Source organism: Cydia pomonella, chromosome 3, assembly GCF_033807575.1.
Source record: "Cydia pomonella isolate Wapato2018A chromosome 3, ilCydPomo1, whole genome shotgun sequence".
Lineage (NCBI taxonomy): Eukaryota > Metazoa > Arthropoda > Insecta > Lepidoptera > Tortricidae > Cydia > Cydia pomonella.
This window is the reverse complement of record NC_084705.1, coordinates 30607811-30627765: the sequence shown is the minus strand read 5'-3', so window position 1 is coordinate 30627765 and position 19955 is coordinate 30607811. Positions and strand designations below refer to the sequence as shown.

At 34.7% G+C, this 19955-nt stretch overlaps 1 protein-coding gene across 1 annotated transcript; it reads left to right on the top strand.

The window, feature by feature from the left end:
- Window positions 1-4178: 4178 nt before the first annotated feature.
- On the top strand, window positions 4179-18912 carry LOC133516547 (odorant receptor 4-like). Its single transcript, XM_061849538.1, has 7 exons — window positions 4179-4932; window positions 5454-5549; window positions 7019-7211; window positions 14887-14989; window positions 17301-17402; window positions 18312-18464; window positions 18808-18912. Exons 1-7 carry the CDS (start codon window positions 4359-4361, stop codon window positions 18865-18867), a joined length of 1281 nt encoding a protein of 426 aa, XP_061705522.1. The 5' UTR covers window positions 4179-4358; the 3' UTR covers window positions 18868-18912.
- Window positions 18913-19955: the final 1043 nt, after the last annotated feature.

Genomic DNA, 19955 nt, shown 5'->3' with positions numbered 1-19955 from the left:
AAAAAAATGATTGCGCTCACGCGACGCTTACGCGAAGTTTGGTGCTCACAACTCTACGCGTCTCGTACTCGTTACGTTTTTTGATACGCTTACGCTTACGCTCCGTGTGCTAGGGGCTTTACTTTTACATTCAAACGTTCAAAGTGCAGCAGTAATTCCGCAACAGTTATGCAGCTGGAATAGCATCTCAAGTGAAGTCCAGTTCCACGGCCATTTAAAGGGTAAGGCTAAATTAGCCTAAAAAAAGCTCTGTGTGCTCAACAGATCGAGACAGTATTTCACACCGGTCCACCGCCTACAGCCATTGAATACTGTTCCTATCTATATGCAGGAGCACCGCAGTACCAGTCAACCAATGGGATAAACCAGAAAGATTAAGTAGGTGCAGTGTCTTTTAAAGTAAATTAATTTGTAACCGACATTATATATGAATATAAACTATATATTGATAAACTTACACATATACTTGTCTTAATACAAATAAACTTACATACATAATTATAAGCTTTTCCCTCTGGACCGTATCCAACGAAGAGCGACTCGAATTCTCGACTGGCTTTGGCTTGACTCCTTGGCGCTGCGTAGAGATGTACAACGGGGAGTGCTCCGAGGAATTGTTCGGATTAATGCCCTGCCGCTTCTTTTTGCCATCGCCCTACGCGACAACATTTCCATTCTCACCACATAGATGTCTGGCAGTCCTCAACTGTAAGTTTCTCCAGAAACTTTCTGTCTCGCACAGCTAAACTGTGTAATGAACTGTCGCCTGCGGTATTTCCGGACTGATACGACCATCAAACCTTCAAGAAAGAGCGTACTCCCATGTTAAACGTCGGCAACGCACTTACAACCCCTCTGGTGTTGCAGGAGTCCATGGGCGGCGGTAATCGCTTACTATCAGGTGATCCGTCTGGTTATTTGCCTGCTGTATCATTAAAAAAAAGTTACCATCCTAATATCACCTTATTATACAACACGGGTATCAAATTTACAGTACAGTCAGCATCAATAGTAGCGGGTGAAACAACGCGCCAAAAGTATCTGATATTCCGAATAACTTTTCCAAAATATGAATAAATCTCTAAAATTTACGTTCAAAAGTATATCTTTTACAGTTTTAATTGTTCTAGACATAGAACCATTACTTTTTGTTAAGCTGTTACAGACTGGTATATACTTTTGAAGCGTTGTTACAAACCAATATAGGTTAGAAAAAACATTACCCCGCCTATTGTTAGTAGGTTAAAAATATAATAATGAAAACGTATTGTTTTTGCATTACTTAATAGGTATGTTCGGGAATTCCTTGTAACGTATTTAATAAGGGTTTCGTTTTAATAAAACAACATAAAAGAATATGGGGATTTTAATTAGCTCTCCGTCGATCCCCACGGGTATAATTATTATCGTTTGAGATATTTTTCTTGTTACTTCCCTTTGCTAGAATACCGAAGAATGTTCAATATTGTATAATATAATGTGATATAAAGTAGGTAAGGTTTGGAATTAAGTTGTGGTACTTAGAATAATGCAAAATAATAATTTGTAAATTGTTAGGTATGTGAGCTAGTCAATTTTATATTGAAAATACTCCTTTTATACTAATATCCTGGTTAAATTTCCAAGCTATTTTAGGGTTCGTAACCAAAGGGTAAAACGGGACCTTTTTACTATAACTCGTTTTTCTGTCTGGCTGTCCTTCTGTGAACCGTGATAGTTAGACAGTTGAAATTTTCACAGATGATGTATTTCTGTTGCCGCTATAACAATTAATACTAAAAAACAGAATAAAATAAATATTTAAGGGGGCTCCCATACAATAAACGTGATTTGTTTGACGTTTTTATAGATAATGGTACGGAACCCTTCGTGCGCGAGTTCGGCTCGCACTTGGCCGGTTTTTTACTCTTTTAACACTTTAAATTCTCGCATTAGGTACCCATTATTTAGTGATTTCATAGTAGATTATGTGACTGCCACATAATGAAAGGCATTAAAACACAAGTGTGGGTTTAAGAAACGAACGAAGTAAGTTTCTTAAAAGGACCACCCGAATGTTTTAATGCCTAATTTTGTAGAGTTACATACTGTTACTGTATAATACCTATTACTACAGTTTTGATGTGATTTATATACATAGCTGATTATTTTTGACCGGTATTGTTACTAGTTGGCTTAGCACAGACTTCAAATATATAAAGGATAATATTTTACTTTTTGTATAATATACATTTTTAGTTTTAATGCATTGTTAAGAGCTTATGAGTGACGCGTGACGCATGAATGAAAAACACAATCATGTTTGACACTAAATTCGTTAATAATTAATCAGGATTTTCCTCGAGTCCGTCTGGGAAATCATTCCTGCCACTCTAAATTTATCCCCCGCCACACCACTGACCCAATCCCTCAACCCTCCAATCACTCAACCTCACAGCTCATTAACCCCTGATCACTGAACCCCTTGACCCTGAACCACCAAACCTTCAAGGACCTTTTTTTAATACTACATCGGTGGCAATCCAGCATACGGCCCGCCTGATGGTAAGCAGTCTCCGTAGCCTATGGACGCCTGCAACTCCAGAGTAGTTACATGCGCGTTGCCAACCCTAATACTCCGCACTCTCATTAAGCTCTGGCCACCTTACTCACCGGCAGGAACACAACACTATGAGTAGTGTCTAGTGTTATTTGGCTGAGGTTTTCTGTAAAGTTTCCTTTACCAGTTGATCTGGTGAAAAATTACTTACCTACCTGTACTGTATGTACAATATTGCTATTAGAAAGTGGTTTCATATAAGATGTCGTGTTCCATTTTTGATAGGTAAGAATTGTGGATATGAACTTAGTGGAGTAAAATTACTGTTATTGTATAGTTAATAAAACTACTAAGAACGTCACACCAAATGAGAAGACATCAAACTGTTTCTTGTCACATCAAATCAAATATATCAAAGAGGTGTCACCCGAGTAATTTAAAAATCCACTTTGTATTATGGCTGTTGGCAGTCGGAAAGGCAACCTATAGTCGAGCAAACAAGTTTGTATTTTTTTTTAATGTGCCGCTTTTTTTACTGACGAAAAAGGCTTGGTAGACTATATTTAACATTAAAGAGGTAGTGATTAACCGCTTCTCAATATACACATAGTCCCCATTTTCCTCGTTGGCTTTTTTAATTCAATTATAATTAGATTTTGCAGCTTTTATAAATATGTTAAGAATTTTCAATTATCTATTTAATATTCTATTCTGATTTTTTTTTTCTACTTTTCCAATTAAATAATTAAACAAGTCAAACACGACTGAGGTAATGTACAAAAATTGCGTTATTTTTTTTTAATGTGATATCTATCGCAATCGGAATTAAATATAATGCTCACCTTGAAATTGCCTGAGACCATATTTTTTATAACATGAAAGAAACATCTCTCATCTAAAAATAAAATTATTTAAAATATTTATACTACAGCGAAGGTGTTGTTTTTCATTCAGTTCATTAAAATTCATTATTAAAGCGAAATGCAATAATTAAATTTAAGGAAACTTAACGTTTGACGACCGGTTTGGCCTAGACTAGTGGGTAGCGACCCTGCCTACGAAGCTGATGGTCCCGGGTTCAAATACTGGTAAGGGCATTTATTCGTGTGATGAGCATGGATATTTGTTCCTGAATCATGGGTGTTTTCTATGTATTTAAGTATTTATACATACATATTTATATATTATATATTATATCGTTGTCTAAGTACCCTCAACACAAGCCTTATTGAGCTTACTGTGGGACTTAGTCAATTTGTGTAATAATGTCCTATAATATTTATTTATTTATTTATTTAATAAATTTACTGTATAAATATAAAACTACTTATTTTAGTGGGTAAAAATTTGAAATTATAGTGTATGATATACCAATAATCTAAGTAGGTAGTTTAGGTTGGGATTTCTACCTAACCGTTTAACCAACTGTCTCGTTCTCACACTCTTTTCTCACTGTAATTTTTAGAACAACCCCTTAAATGAGAGGGGTGGCGAGTACACTCTGGAATATAAATGAAATTTGAAGATTTATTTTGTTAACATTTTATTCTGTTTTTTTTAAACAATTTTTGCTATCATTATTGAGCTGTTGTTTTGAATATTTTTTACAATAAACAACAACATCTTAAAAACGCTATTAAAAATATTTGATGTGTAGTTTTAAACGCTAAAAATAAATACAAATATTTTGAATGTAATGTTAAACATATAATTTGCATCAACCGCTACCATAATCGCGCGCAATAAAAATTATCTAGTATTTTGGTACGATATACTTATAGTACGCAAGTACTTTTCTCTACGACTGTCCTTACTAAAAATGGCAAGAAAAGACAAACAATATTTTCAAGACATTTATGCCGCAATCATGGACGAAACCCTCCAAACATTCCACCGTGTCCTCTCGGTCGCTGGAATCACCATCTTCGCAAAACACAACTGGGACTCTAAACTATGGCTCTCCTTACAAATCTTCAACGTCATCATCGGCTTCTTAACTATTGTCTTCACCACATCTTTCGTCGTCGTCAACATGTCCAACATCCTCGTCTGCATCCAGGGCGCTTGCATCTGGACAACTGGTCTAATCATGTACATCTCTTTCTGTGTCTGTCTAATTTTCCGTAAGCAATTCAGAGAATTCCTCGACGAGATGGGCTTCAAAGACGCCATGTTGGAAATGCCGTTGATTGAATATGTTTTGAAATTAGAACGGGTAGGGCGCTTGAACGAGTTGAAAGGGATGGTGGTTGACTCCCAGGAGAAATTACTTAAACTAACTCGGGTTTTGTTAAAAACTTACGTTTTCAGTGTGTGGGCGTGCGCGACGTTGTACTTGAGCGATTCTGTGTACAGTATGTTTACGAGACAAGATGATGATACGAGACTCTTGGGTAAGCTCGTTTATTTTAATTATTTCTGCGTGTTTCGGTCGAATCCCTTGACGGTTGTCTGCATTGAAAATTTAATAAATACAGAAGGTCAGGAGTTCTGTCTTTGTTACTTTTTTGTGAGACAAATTATTTAAAAACAGTTGCCGAGAAAGTACCAATGTAAGTTATTTTGTAAAATATTTCGTTGACTACTGGATAAAATACATTTCAGAAAAATGTGTCTTCTGTGAACCAAACAATAAAAATCAGTGAACCGGGTACGTTTTTCTTATTTGAGTCTGAAGTACTGAAAAAATGTGCGCGTCTGTAAGTGTGCAGCGTTAAAATTTAGCTTTTCATTCTCTTAACTTTGCGATGTCTAGAGGAAAGACGCGAACTAGTAAGGCAAACAATAAAATGTATATTATTATACCCTTATTACATTTATCAGCGCCCTAAAAAAACTCAAGTATCATACTTAAATTAAAAGAATGCATGATCAATGATTACTTAGTATGAAATAATTATTGTGTAATTTTTAGGGTTCGAGATGTGGGTTCCTTGGAGTCTCAAGAATTTCAATGTTTACTTAATAACTTACTTTTTCAACGCATACTCTGGATATTTGTGTTGCATTGGTGAGTGTGCTTAAACTAGTAAAACTAGTAAAACTAGTTTCCTTTATCTAATACTTAGCAAATGTTTTTTTTTACATTATTCCTGGTTTGCCAAAAGATATAATGACAAAATACAGTTAGATGCTTTACTACGTCGGTGATTATTAGTACAGTCACCGTTTGAAAACATCGACACAATCTAAGTGCCAAAAATATGTATACACGACTTATGGTCCATGTATTAGCGTAGTATATACATATTTTTGGTACTTTGTCCGTATCGATATTTTCAGACCTGACCGTACCTTATTACTAACTTTGAAAATATTGGTACTTATGATATTATGATTAACATTTTATTTTATTTTTTTATTTGATTAGATTAGATTTATTTATTTCACAACACATGATTACAGTACAAGTTACATTTATGTCAATTTATAATAATCTATATTGTGATCGTCATAAATAAATTTAAATAATGCAAATAAATTAATTTCATTAATAATACATTTTATACTTACTGCTATTGGTTTTCAGGGCGACGAAATGATAACAGAATAGGGGATCCCACTTTTTGTTGTTTAGTTATGTACACAAGTATTTCCAGTATTATCCGGGGCCTCCAATTTCTAGCCTTTTAAATAATACTATTGCTTGTAATGAGTTCTTCACTTTTACCTATGTGAGTGACTTAAAAATAACGTATTAAATTCAACCAAACAATGTTAAAGGAACTGTTCGGAATCTGACTTCACCAGAATAACTTCAGCATTATCGCCATTGCCATAGTACTAGTTTTATTTATTTAATATTTCCTTTAATTTTTTATCCATTATTTATTTTTTATTGACATTGTTGGTTTTGATTTGTATTTTCTATTTATTACGAAAATTTAATTAATTTATTGTATTAATTTTGTTTTTGGTATTAATAATTTTTTTTGTATTGTTTGTTGTTGACTTGTTAATTTATTTTTATTTTATTTGGTATTATACAAAATTAACGATCATTATAAGAATAAGTAGTAATGAAAGCTAAAATATATTTCCGTTACTTCTGTTTTACTCATTTTCTCAAAGGTTAACTGGAAGAGATCCCATACAGGGATAAGTTCGCCTTTGTTGTATTTAATTTACTCTGTAACTGTGTTTTTCGTGTTTTTATTTCTATGTACTATAAAGTATATACATACATACATACATACATATATTTATTTATTTTAACTATGTGAAATTTGTATATATGAGATCAATATAACTAAAACAAACATTACTGCTAAAAATCCGGACAGCAACATCGATTATCACATTTTTTGCAGTAATGTCGCACTGGAATACTGCTTCAGTAATGTAACTAATTTCATTGCTGATGGAAACGTCAAAAAAGTAATTATTTACATTCGATTTGAGCAATGTCGCCGCAATACTTCAGTAATGTTGGTTTAGTCTGAATCCGAACATTAACTTAATTAATAAATTGATTTGCAGCGTACCCAGGCTTTCAACTAACAATAATCCTGCTGGTCGGTCAGACGGTCAGGCAGCTGCGGATCCTTACCTTCATCCTGGTGCACCTGGATGAGCTGGTTCTGGAGATCACCGATAAGAGAGGCGAGAAGTGGCAGGCTTACTGCACGGCCATATTTTCGCAGTGTGTCAACCATTATATTAAGCTTAAGCGGTAAATTTACTTCCAGCCGCTGTTTAAATTTTTTGTTCACATCTTATTAAATGGCGTTATTAATTTTTATAACACAATTGCTCGTTAAAGGTGTTATTACACATATTAGGCGATGCAGTCTACGAATGGTAAATTTCGACCTAGGCCTGTAATATTTTTTTTATCACACTTGCTAGGTGATACGGTTCGTAAATCCTAAATTTCGAGGGCTGAGGACTGTAATGTACGTCCAAATTAGGCAGAAGTTTTATTTATTTCCCTTTTTCATAAAACATTGCGTGTGTCACAGGCTTTACAGGAATTACGAACTCGTGTAAATAAAGTCCTCGCCTTCGGCTTCCGGCATCAACTTACACACAAAATTTGAAATGTACAATTCTAAAGCCTGAACCCTTTTCTATGCATATATTTTCCAAAACTATTTATTTTTCATAACGGTGAGGTCGTCATGTAGAAGCCATTAATCTAGGTAACATTTATGAGTTTAATTCTGGAAATTCCCTGATTATAAAAAAAAACCGTTCAAACAAATGATAATTCAATTCTCAGAACTATTATAATAACCATTTTCGAACAAATAAGGCAAGCATTATTAATACGGCCAATCAAAATGTATATTTGCATTTGACAGCTAATTGAAAACCATCACTAATATACCAAACTCGCTATTTGCAAATTGTATACCAATATTCCGTATCAATGAAATACTCGTAATCGTTAAGCTCGTTAAATGCATAGGCTGCAAGTAACTAGCAGATTACATTTGCAATACGAATAATCAATGAAATAACGTTGAAAGCTGGCCATTATGTTAATTATAATTGTTAAATACTTATAAGTATAAATTTTTATGTTAGGTACTGAATAAAGGTACCGTTCGGATTTAGTCTGCATCAGCATTACAGCTGCAGTATTGCAGCGTGATGTTACGAGATTGCCCGGATAATAACATCAATTTTGACATTTGTGACAGAAATGCATTTGGCACTAATATCGCGCTGCAATGCAGCAGTGCTGGTATACTCGTATTATATAGTCTGAATCCAAACCGTACCTTTAGTGCAGCAAATTGCAGCAACTGCAATGCAGATGCAGGAGCTTAGTACCTTTTGCTGGGGATTTAATAATTAAATATGCTATTTAAACAACGGAAAACGGCAGGCTATAGGTACCATGTTATACTCGTAGGTGCCAGCTTGCTATTTATTTTTCCAAAAAATATTAATGAGTATTCGGATAATTTTGACTAAACCCAAATTTCCGCTAAGTAATTTCGAAAATCACATATAATTCCACCATATTAGAATTTTTTAGAAGTACCTGACATTCGGAACTTTTTGGAATTACTTGAAAACACCTATACACTATGCAAAAATATATTATACATATTACGTATATCTTAAATTTACTCAGATATGTTTGTATTTTTGGAAAACTTTCAATCACATCTTTAATTAGCTATAGATTAAAATAATCCCATATAAAAGATTTTTCTGCTACGAATTATATTCGAATTAATTTCACTCAGCGTGTGCGAATGTAACTTAACTCGACTTCGTAATAATATTTATAGTGTTGAGTAGTATATACAGTCAGCATCAATTATACTTCGTATCCAAATCCAAGACAACAAATATAATTTACTAGCAGCAGTACACGTTATCGTGCAGTCCAAGTCACACATTTTAGAGATTATAGTATTTAAAAAACAAGTTCGCGCTGTCCCTCTCACTCGCTACGCTGCGTTCCTGCTTCGACATCGCTCCTCCAGTACACATTACATGTTTTTGTGTTAGTCCGAGTCACACGTATTTTCGCCAAAATAGTGTTCCCCTAAATATGTGTACCTAATTGTGTTTCGATTAATGTTTATTGTGCGCTGAATAAGAAGTATAGAATCAAAACATTATTTGAACTGCCGACCGCCGTACCCTCGAACGAAAAATTGATGTTTATTCAGCTCGGCAAGTCTAGTCTCGTTTGCCATACTTACATGGCAGTTAAACTTTCAATTTGAAATTGTAGGTATATTCGTTTAGCGTAATAAACTTATTACCTAAGAAATCAAGTAAGTAATTTTTACGTTCATACGAAATCACTTACTACAATTACCTTCTTTTTGAATGAATAAATTACGGAAAAAATAAGTATGGGGCTACAAATAGATTACAATTTGAACTTTAAATAATTGTAATACGTACTATTATAGTATTATTTACTAATATAATATTATTTAGATTTCATTTTATGATTGCATAAAATGCAATGTTCACTCACAATTTTTTTTTTTACGAGATGCTTTCGCGTACAGATTTAAATATACAAACCATATCTGAATAAAGTTAATATATACTAGGTAATCGTTTCACGAAAGCGGCTTTTACCATGTCCGATCTACCCTACCATATAATAAAACAGATAACAATGGTAATCCTTGCCGATTGGTAATAAGTGCCTATGAATGATAACAAAACGCGTCTTTATGCAAATGTATATACACAGTACCAACAAGTTTAATGAGCGTCTTATGAGGATACCTATAGGTATAAATATACAGGAGTAATGTCAATCAATACACAATCTATAAGACATTGGAAGACTATTTAGTCTGACTGACAGTTTAAAGTGTTTAATGCCATTAATCGACGTATACAAACGGGACGTGCTATGCGTGCTCCGATACCGTGCGCCCCATGCCCCATATGAGGGCCATAGTGAATCTATCGTATGGATCATGACGGATTAATAATAATAATAATAATAAAATTCTTTATTGCAACAGAAATTGATAACATATACACATTGGTAGTAGGCTTTAATCGGACATCGCGGTATCGTCGAGTCTTGGGTCCAATCGATGTGGTCGCCTCCTAAATTTGATCATCAGTTAGTTACCCGCTTTGTTATTATTAGACAGCTTTGATTAACATAATATAATATAATTTTAAAATGAAATATATTATGGAAAGATATACTTGATTTGTGTAATATTGTGGACTCCGTCTAATAATAATTCTCCTTTCCGTGAGTACTTAGAAGCTTAGGTTTACTGTGCAACAAGATATTCATCAAACAGAAAATCGGTATTAACTGTGTTGATTAAAGTTTTAATGTAATTTTATAATGCACATTAATTAATGGTTCAAAATTAAAACACATATTAAAGAAATATTTTCTTATAAATGACATAGTACTATATTTGCCCCACTTTAATAGTGAAGAGGCTATCATTACTCCACAACCATTGTGTCGAGGGCTCCGCTTTCACAGCGTCGAGGTTATATTTGCCCCACTTTAATAGTGAAGAGGCTATCATTACTCCACAACCATTGTGTCGAGGGCTCCGCTTTCACAGCGTCGAAGCTATATTTGCCCCACTATAATAGTGATGAGGCTATCATTACTCCACAATCATTGTGTCGAGGGCTCCGCTTTAACAGCGTTGAAGCTATATTTGCCCCACTTTAATAGTGATGAGGCTATCATTACTCCACAATCATTGTGTCGAGGGCTCCGCTTTAACAGCGTCGAAGCTATATTTGCCCCACTTTAATAGTGATGAGGCTATCATTACTCCACAACCATTGTGTCGAGGGCTCCGCTTTAACAGCGTCGAAGCTATATTTGCCCCACTTTAATAGTGAAGAGGCTATCATTTCTCCACAATCATTGCGTCGAGGGCTCCGCTTTAACAGCGTTGAAGCTATATTTGCCCCACTTTAATAGTGATGAGGCTATCATTACTCCACAACCATTGTGTCGAGGGCTCCGCTTTAACAGCGTCGAAGCTATATTTGCCCCACTTTAATAGTGATGAGGCTATCATTACTCCACAATCACTGTGTCGAGGGCTCCGCTTTAACAGCGTTGAAGCTATATTTGCCCCACTTTAATAGTGATGAGGCTATCATTACTCCACAACCATTGTGTCGAGTGCTCCGCTTTCACAGCGTCGAAGCTATATTTGCCCCACTTTAATAGTGAAGAGGCTATCATTACTCCACAGTCATTGTGTCGAGGGCTCCGCTTTCACAGCGTTGAAGCCATATTTGCCCCACTTTAATAGTGAAGAGGCTATCATTACTCCACAATATTGTGTCGAGGGCTCCGCTTTCACAGCGTCGAGGCTATATGTACCCCACTTTAATAGTGAGGAGGCTATCATTACTCCACAATCATTGTGTCGAGGGCTCTGCTCTCGTAGTGTTGAGGCTAAGTTTGCCCCACGTCATAGTGAGGATGCTATCATTACTCCACAATAATTGTGTCAAGGGGTCCGCTGTCGCAGCTGTCGCAGTGACGAAGATATATGCCGCACTTTAAGTTATATGTACTATACAATTCCACAATAATCGTATCGAGGCCTCCATTTCCGCAGCGTCGAGGCTATATGTGCTTCATTTTAAGTGTCGAGGTTATAATGCTTCGGTCATTTGGTTCTTCGGTTGCTTTGCTCCTTTTGGTCGCTTCGCTCTTCGGTCGCTTCGCACTTCGGTCGCTACGCTCTTCGGTCACTTCGCTCTTCGGTCTACAGTCGGTCATTATACATATCTCAAAATGATATCGTCAAAGATATATAACGTTGCTCTATTATAACAGTGTTGATGCCAATGTAATGATTGAAGACTTTAATAGTATTGGAAGTAGCTTTACGCATGTAAATATAAGGGACTAAAGAGCAAAAATATTTAAGGTTGAGCTAAAGTTTACAGGACTTGTAAAAATAATGAAATATAAAGGAGGTTCTTGTTACGCTGAGGTAATTTAATAGGTGTTAATGCGGCCTAAAATACCTTAAACAAAATGTACGCATGGCATTGCCCTTACAGACAAAGAAATGCTGTATGTAAACAACATATAGGAAAAAATATATCTGTAAACCCTTTAACCCAAATTTATGATTCGTACTCATATCACGCTGTTATATACTCCTAATAACTTCAAACGTCAGCTTTGATATGCTGTCAAGAATATACCATATCAACGAGCCTAATGTAATAAATCCGGTACAATTTACTTACGGATTCTCAGCTCCAAACTTCAGGGGAACATCGCCGCATCAAACAAGAGGTGAACCGCCGTTGATGCACTATCCCGCGACGCGAAATAAGTGCTGTAAATTGTGCAACCATGCAACTAGAGTTATGCTGCCACGTGTTGCAGTCGCTTGCGCTAAGTAGCTAGAGTAATAATCGCAATAAAGGGTTGAAATCCTTTAACAATAACATTATTATTGTCTGAAATGTAAATGCTCGGGTTGTCATATTGTCTTGCTGTAAAAGAAAGCTTAAATAGTTTTCATTTTTCGTCGCAATGCACACTGTACAGTTTTATTGTAGGTAACGTTAAAAAATGTTACTCCTTAAAATGAAGTACAAGTTACAAGTCATGCCAGATATTTCGTTCACAAATATATCATAACTCAACACATAATCTACCTAAGTTCCTTGCCACTTGTTAACGTAGTAGCCATCATCGTTCAGATACGCATAAGCAGATGAGATTAGCTATTTAGTTATAAATAATATCATATTACTATTTCTTGATCTGTGCTAATAACTAAAATTAGTCCATCTATATTTTCAAAGTGATAAGTTTCAAATACTTAATACCTACAGGATACTTTACTAGTAATTGTCCAGACTTAGTTTTAAAGTACTTACATATAGCCTTGATATTTATGGTAGCATTACAATGAAGAAAATTCTCCTTTATCTACCTCAATCAAAGGCTATTTACCGAGGAAAGTATTGATTGCTGTATTCAAAATTAACTTTAAAGTGTCGTAACATAAAATTAGATTATATTTTAGGGTCAGTAACGCGCATGTAATATACCTCTGCAGTAGCGGCCATTCATAGGCTACGGTGATTGTTTACCATCAGGCAGGCCGTATGCTTGTTTGTCTCCGTTGTAATTACATCCAGAGAATGGTTGGTAAATTCTAAATTATACAAAATGGTTTGTTTATATGGTTACAGACAGAAAATGCCCATCTAAAACTTATTTAGAGCCAACTAAAGCTTGAAAACACATTTACACTTAATGGCGTCCTGGCTTGTAAATGACATAAAAATAGTTGTACCTTGTGAATATTAAGATATATACAACTTTATCAATATACTACAGTGAAATCAAAGAAAGTTTTATACTTTTTTAATATTAACGAAATGAAATACCAAGAGCAATTTCACTCCTTAATTTTATTATGCTATACATACATTTTACATTTATACTATGTGGATACATAAATAATTATTTAAATTGGATATAAATTAATAACTTCTAGGTGGTACGTTGTTCTCTTTAGTCAAAATCAATAATATCAGCTTGTTCGTAACATACTGATTTGATATCGATATTTTATTTTATTTTCGCATTCAGGATTTGAATTTAAATACAAAGCTCTGAACATCTGCTAGTAAATTATATTTGTTGTCTTGGATTTGGATACGAAGTATAATTAATAATCAAACGAACTTACCTGTGAAGTTTGATTACAATTATGCGAGTATCCAAATCCAAGACAACAAAGACCCGCCCCCCATCCCCAAAAATGAAAATAAAATAGTCTCTGTTAATAACTCTGAAATAATGAGTACTGGAGGAGCGATGTCGAAGCAGGAACGCAGCGTAGCGAGTGAGAGGGACAGCGCGAACTTGTTTTTTAAATACTATAATCTCTAAAATGTGTGACTTGGACTGCACGATAACGTGTACTGCTGCTAGTAAATTATATTTGTTGTCTTGGATTTGGATACTCGCATAATTGTAATCAAACTTCACAGGTAAGTTCGTTTGATTATTAAAAGTAGCGGATGAAACAACACGCCAAAATTATCTGATATTCCGGATAACTTTTCCAAATAATAATAGATAAATTGTTAAAATTTGCGCTCAAAAGTATATCTTTTACAGTCTTAGTTATTATATATTAAAGACATCACTTTTTGGTAAGCTGTTATAGAATGGTAGATACTAATGAAAAGTTATTTGATCCGCCACTTTTGATGCTGACTGTACAAGCAAGGTGAGGCTATTATAAATTGTACTACATAGTACGCATAGATACTAAAGTCAAAAGTCATTTATTGCGCCCATTTGTTTTTACGCGGTCATAATTAAGTGTACCCGTAACTTAAAAAAACTTCTTAAGAGGCTGTCAACACCCAATGTCCTTGAAGTTGATGTTACTTAAACAGTTTTTTAAGAAAGACTATTTGTTTTAGTCAAGTAAGAAAAATATATGTTCATATTAATTTTATTATATTTCAAAGACCGTGGTTGTACTCGATACATGATTGAACGAAATCGGCTCGATAGAAAATAATTGCAAAGATTGGTCTTAAAATCACAATTAAACGGTTCTATGTCTGTATTGTTTTGACTTATGGGTCTGCAATTAAAATCACAATTTCAAAACATTTATATCTAAACCGCTATTGAGTAAAATATTACACTAATAATCCACTTTTTTTTATTTAAATAGGTATTTTTCTTATTATTCCCTTGCCCAGGCCCAGTAACATGCGACAGTGCTATCTCGTTTACTCCAATACAAATAGACAGTGTGCGCGCTTTAGGTATTGACAGCCTCTTAATTTATGATTTCACAGATAAATACACGCTTAGATATTCAGTGCTAATTTTGAATAATTTTGGATTTATCTTCCAGTTTTAGCAACAAGCTGAATGTGATCTGCCGCCCGTTCTACTTGGCCCTAATCCTCGACGCCATCATGCTAGTGTGTGTATGCTCTGTGAAGATTGCCATCTCCGTGAGTAAACAGCTTTCAATGAAACGTAATGTCAAGAGGCGAGATGCCACGGCTGATATAGGCTTAAAAAGGGATGGTTAAGGTTTACTTGTAATTACAAAAAAATAACTTACTTATGGCTATATCCGTACTAATGTAATGAATGCAAAAATAACTCGGTCTGTCTTTCTATACACGGTGTAACATGAGGAAATCGAAAGATTTTAATAGTGTATTCCTGATCGCATTTAGAGACTAAAATGTATAAAAAAACTTTTCTGGATTTCGCATAGTTTCAGAGTTAATCCGAATAACAAAAAAAAACATCTTTTTGTAACTTAATGCAAAATGCCTTTTTGATGGTAATGATGCCCTTGCGGGACGTAGTCTAAATATCCTTCTTGATAGATGCCAACTCTTGAAAACACTAGGTTTTAAACAAAAAAAAAAAAACAAAAAACGGTAAAATTCATTTTCAGTGCCAGTTCTACCATCATTAACTTTTAATGTAAAAATACATAAAAATTTTTTTTTTTTTTTGGCGATGTTTATAATCATAGTTATAACATTTTTTCCTTCTTCTGGCCTCAGAAGTGCGTGGTTAAAATCTTTCAGGTTCCTCGTTTTACACCGTGTATGTTAACTCTTTACATCATCCACTGGACAGATCTAATTGAAGTTTGTTAATCAAGGAAGGCAATCATTTTTGTCGAGGTAGTTTGGCGCTCAAACGCAGTGAGAGCACCAATAGTCCGAGGCTGAAATGAAAAAAGGAAATCGTACTTGGAACTTAATCGTACACTTTTTAGAACAACAATGACGGCGTCTAGTCAACTCTATGACTGCTGTTCGACACAAGGTTGGCGCAACTGTGCAGCGACGCCATTTTCCATAGCGCTGACTAGACGCTAGTGTGTGGTGGCTCTTATACTCCGTTCTCTCCATTTATATTATAGCTCATAATTAATGGAGCTGTGGAGATCACGGGGAGTGGCCTTCGCCCAGCAGTGGGACATTAAATCGGGGTATTAAAAAAATACATTCGAATATGTTTTATCAATTTTCGAGATACCTCACGAGTTTAGGTAAACCCACGGGCTATAGAATTTTATTCTGAGGCATGTGGCAGTTCTAAAAGTCAATAAAATAATAATATAATTCTTTCAAGATGTTGTAATCCTCTCAATTTTTCTATCAAAATACATAAACCTAACAGAGGCTATATTGCTAGGATAGAAATGCGAATATTTTGTATATACCTAAAAATAAAAATTTATCTAGTTGAAGATTTTCAACACTCTACAAGACGCATATATTATAAAAATCCTGTGACAAATTTCTCATTCCGACAATATCTCAAGTTGCATTTGGCAAGCAAAAAACATATCCTATAAAGCACTAGGGCGCCAAAGAACTCAGTTGTCATTCCATATGCACGAGTATTTTAAAATCCAGTAGTAAGTGCTATCTCCGAATACACGCACCTCTTACGGAAATAGAGGTCAAAATACACTGGATATCTGAGATTTCAATGTCTTTTGCGGTTCAGTAAATTCTAGAAACGTATTCAGATTTCTAAAATACTGTACTGACTTGATATTTGTCTAAATTGAAACGTAATCCTTTACAAGTGTTGTAACAGTGTAGGGTTGCACAAAAGTCTAAAAAAGTAAAAGGTCAACTGGAAGAGATCTCTTAAAAATTATAAATTCGCCTTTGTACTCAGCTTTTCCTATTTGTAAGTTACTTTTGTTATGTGTCTTTCTTTGTTTCCAATAAAGAGTTTAATACTACTGCTACAACCGCCTTGTAAACGAAATTTTCATCAAGTACCTAATGACTTGATGAAAATTTCGTTTTACGGCCAAAAATGTTTGGCCGTTTTAATTAGTCTGTAAAATAGGTACAGTCACGGACTTGGACTTTAATGAGCCATCTGGGTTTACTTTTCATTGGATATTTTCATACTGTTAGTATTGACAACCAAATTAGCTTGACCTAAATGGATCAACATTTAAAGTCCATGACCGGCACAGTCACGTCTGAAAATATCTATCTGAAAAATGTGCCAAAAATATGTATACACTACCTTAATATATGGGCAATAAAGTCATCTATACATATTTTTGGCACTCTCTTCGTATCGATATTTTCAGACGTGACCGTACCTTAGAACTAGTCTAGCTTGAAATCATAATCTCCTGCTTGGAAGCTCTAGACTTACCGCTCAGCAACCAGCTTCAAATCCAGTTCTACATGTGTGATCATGACGTATTTTTTTTAAATCGAATCCGTCTCCAAACTTATCTTGACGCGCGCAATTCCTTTCCAGAATAAAACGTCTCCTGACACGATGAAATACTACGTTCATGAGTTCTGCTTCATCATGGTTGTGCTTATGTTCTGCACACTTGGACAGCAGGTTGAGAATGAAGTAAGTTTCTATGCAAAAATTCATATAAATAAAAAAATAAAATAAAAAAACAACGAAATGAGACGCTGGTTCTAACATATTTCGATAAAATGTGACTAAGAATCTGTTTTTAAATATAAATAAAAACGCATTTAAATCGATTTACCCGTTTAAGAGCTATAGTGCCACAGACAGATACCGACACATAACAGTAAAATTTATAACAATTTGTAACCCCCTCTTTTTGCGTCGGGGGTTAAAAAGGACTTGTGTCCATTTATATGAACCTAAATAAAGCCGCTATATACATTTTAAGTCCATAAAATATATTCCTAATAACTCAAAGAACTCCGGACTATAGTAAGCCGTTTAAGTTGCATGCCGATGCCAGTAGTGATGGTATAGGTGCCTTGTTAAAGCAAAATCATCGATGGTAGGGAGTAGGGAGCACCTGTTCGGGTAAATGTACGAATCTGTATTGTAATAAGGCTCCATGCTGAGCTTCTAGTCCGTTTCTACGACTTCAAATAAATATATTTCTGGAAAACTCTTTAGGAGTAATGAATATTAACATGTATATTTGACAAAGAATACTTATTGTTATTTGATATTACTTAAAGTCAATGTAAGGAAACTGTCTATAAAGGAAAACCTTTCGTCATTTTTAACTCTTACGTTTTGTGCATATACTCCACTTACCAAAAGGTCGGTAGACCAAACGGAGTGAAGTTATCCTTTCAGCATCCTGCTAGTGTCTGTATAAATACAAGAGTTTTGCCGTATGACTGTTTTCCCAGTAATATAGCATACATAAAATTAAGCCTATCTTCTCCACATTGACCTACTGTGTTTTGTAATGCGTAACGCAACTTTTTACTATATATATAATGGTACAGTTAGCGATAAAAAGTGTTATCACTGTTGTTTTAGTGCGCCAGGCTAGAAACAGCAGTAACAGAGAACTGGTACATCTTCAACAGGACCCATAATATCCATGTGCGCATTTTTAAAATGGCGCTCAGCCAACGAATGCCTATTTATATATTTGGAACCATTACTTTGTCAGCACCTACTTTTACCTGGGTAAGGTTATTTATTTTAATTTCTCCTAATGCCTGATTTTTTTAACCATATTTAAACTTATCACTCTGTCTTTTTTATAGGTTTATGGGTTCCAATCTTTTGTCAGGGGAAAATAAATTAATTTATATTCTTAGATAATCGTACGAAAGTGGAACTCTTTATGAAAAAGAAAATAAATCAAGCGGCCCGATTCGAATTTCATGAAGCAAAAACGTCACTTTTGACATTGACATATCCGGTCCATATCGTATCTAGACCTTATATAGTTTGAATTGAGCCGTATTTCAGTACCATGGCAGTGACATGTTTCTGATAAACACTTTAAAAAAATGTTTATTTTCAGTTTTTAAAAACGGGAATGTCGTTCTTCACGTTAGTTATGTCGGTGTTGGATGAAAACTAGAAGATGTTCATATAAAATATCATTAGTAAGATCTATTTTGTAGAACGTAGGCATACATGTATACCTATAAATAGCTAATTAAATGATTAAAAATGCCTTATGACTTTTTATAACCCCACCATTTAACGTAAATATTAAAAAATCCCACCATATTAAAAAAAAAACCGCCCAAGAGCATGTCGGGCCATGCTCAGAGTAGGATTCTGTAGTTACTCTTCCATCACAATAAGCTAAACTGGAGCTTAAAGTATGGTAGATTGTTAACCAAGGGATGAATTGTGGGTGTACGTCTTTTTACTATGAAGGGGAAACTTTTTGCGATAACTCAAAAACAGCTAAACTGATCATATCCGCTATAGTTTTCATTTAATGTCTTTCTTAAGCTCTACTTCCAAGATTTTTTTCATATTTTTTGGACCTTAGGTTCAAAAGTTAGAGGGGGGGACATATTTTTTTTCCCACACTGTAGGGTTGAAGCAAAAAAAAAGGTTCACCCCCCACTTTACGTGTAGGGAAGGTACCCTAAAAAAAAATTTAGATTTTATTGTACGACTTTGTCGGCTTTATTGATTTATATATCCATGCCAAATTTCAGCTTTCTAGCACTAACGACCACAGAGCAAATCCTCGGACAGACAGACAGACGGATATGGCGAAACTATAAGGGTTCCTAGTTGACTACGGAACCCTAAACAACATCTGTAAATCACTATCATTTCACTTCGGCTATGAAAATACATATAACCTAAAGTGTCAAGGTAAAAAGGTACGAATTATACAAAGCTAAAACATAGTAGTAAAAAATATTTACAATTTACTCGATTTTATATCAATCCAAATGTATAGTGTATGCACAAATAAACATACGTAGTCGTCCCAATAATCACATTAATTAAATTGATATTTGCGTGCAACTGCTGAGCGTGGGCCTTCCTACATACTCATAACACTCTTGAAATAAACCTCTCATCCTTAAAAATGGCCCCAATAACTCATACAACGAAAACAACATTCAATACATTAAGTGTGTTGCAATATCTTCGCTTATCCACGATAAATAAACTCGCCTAATAAAGATTTATTCCAGT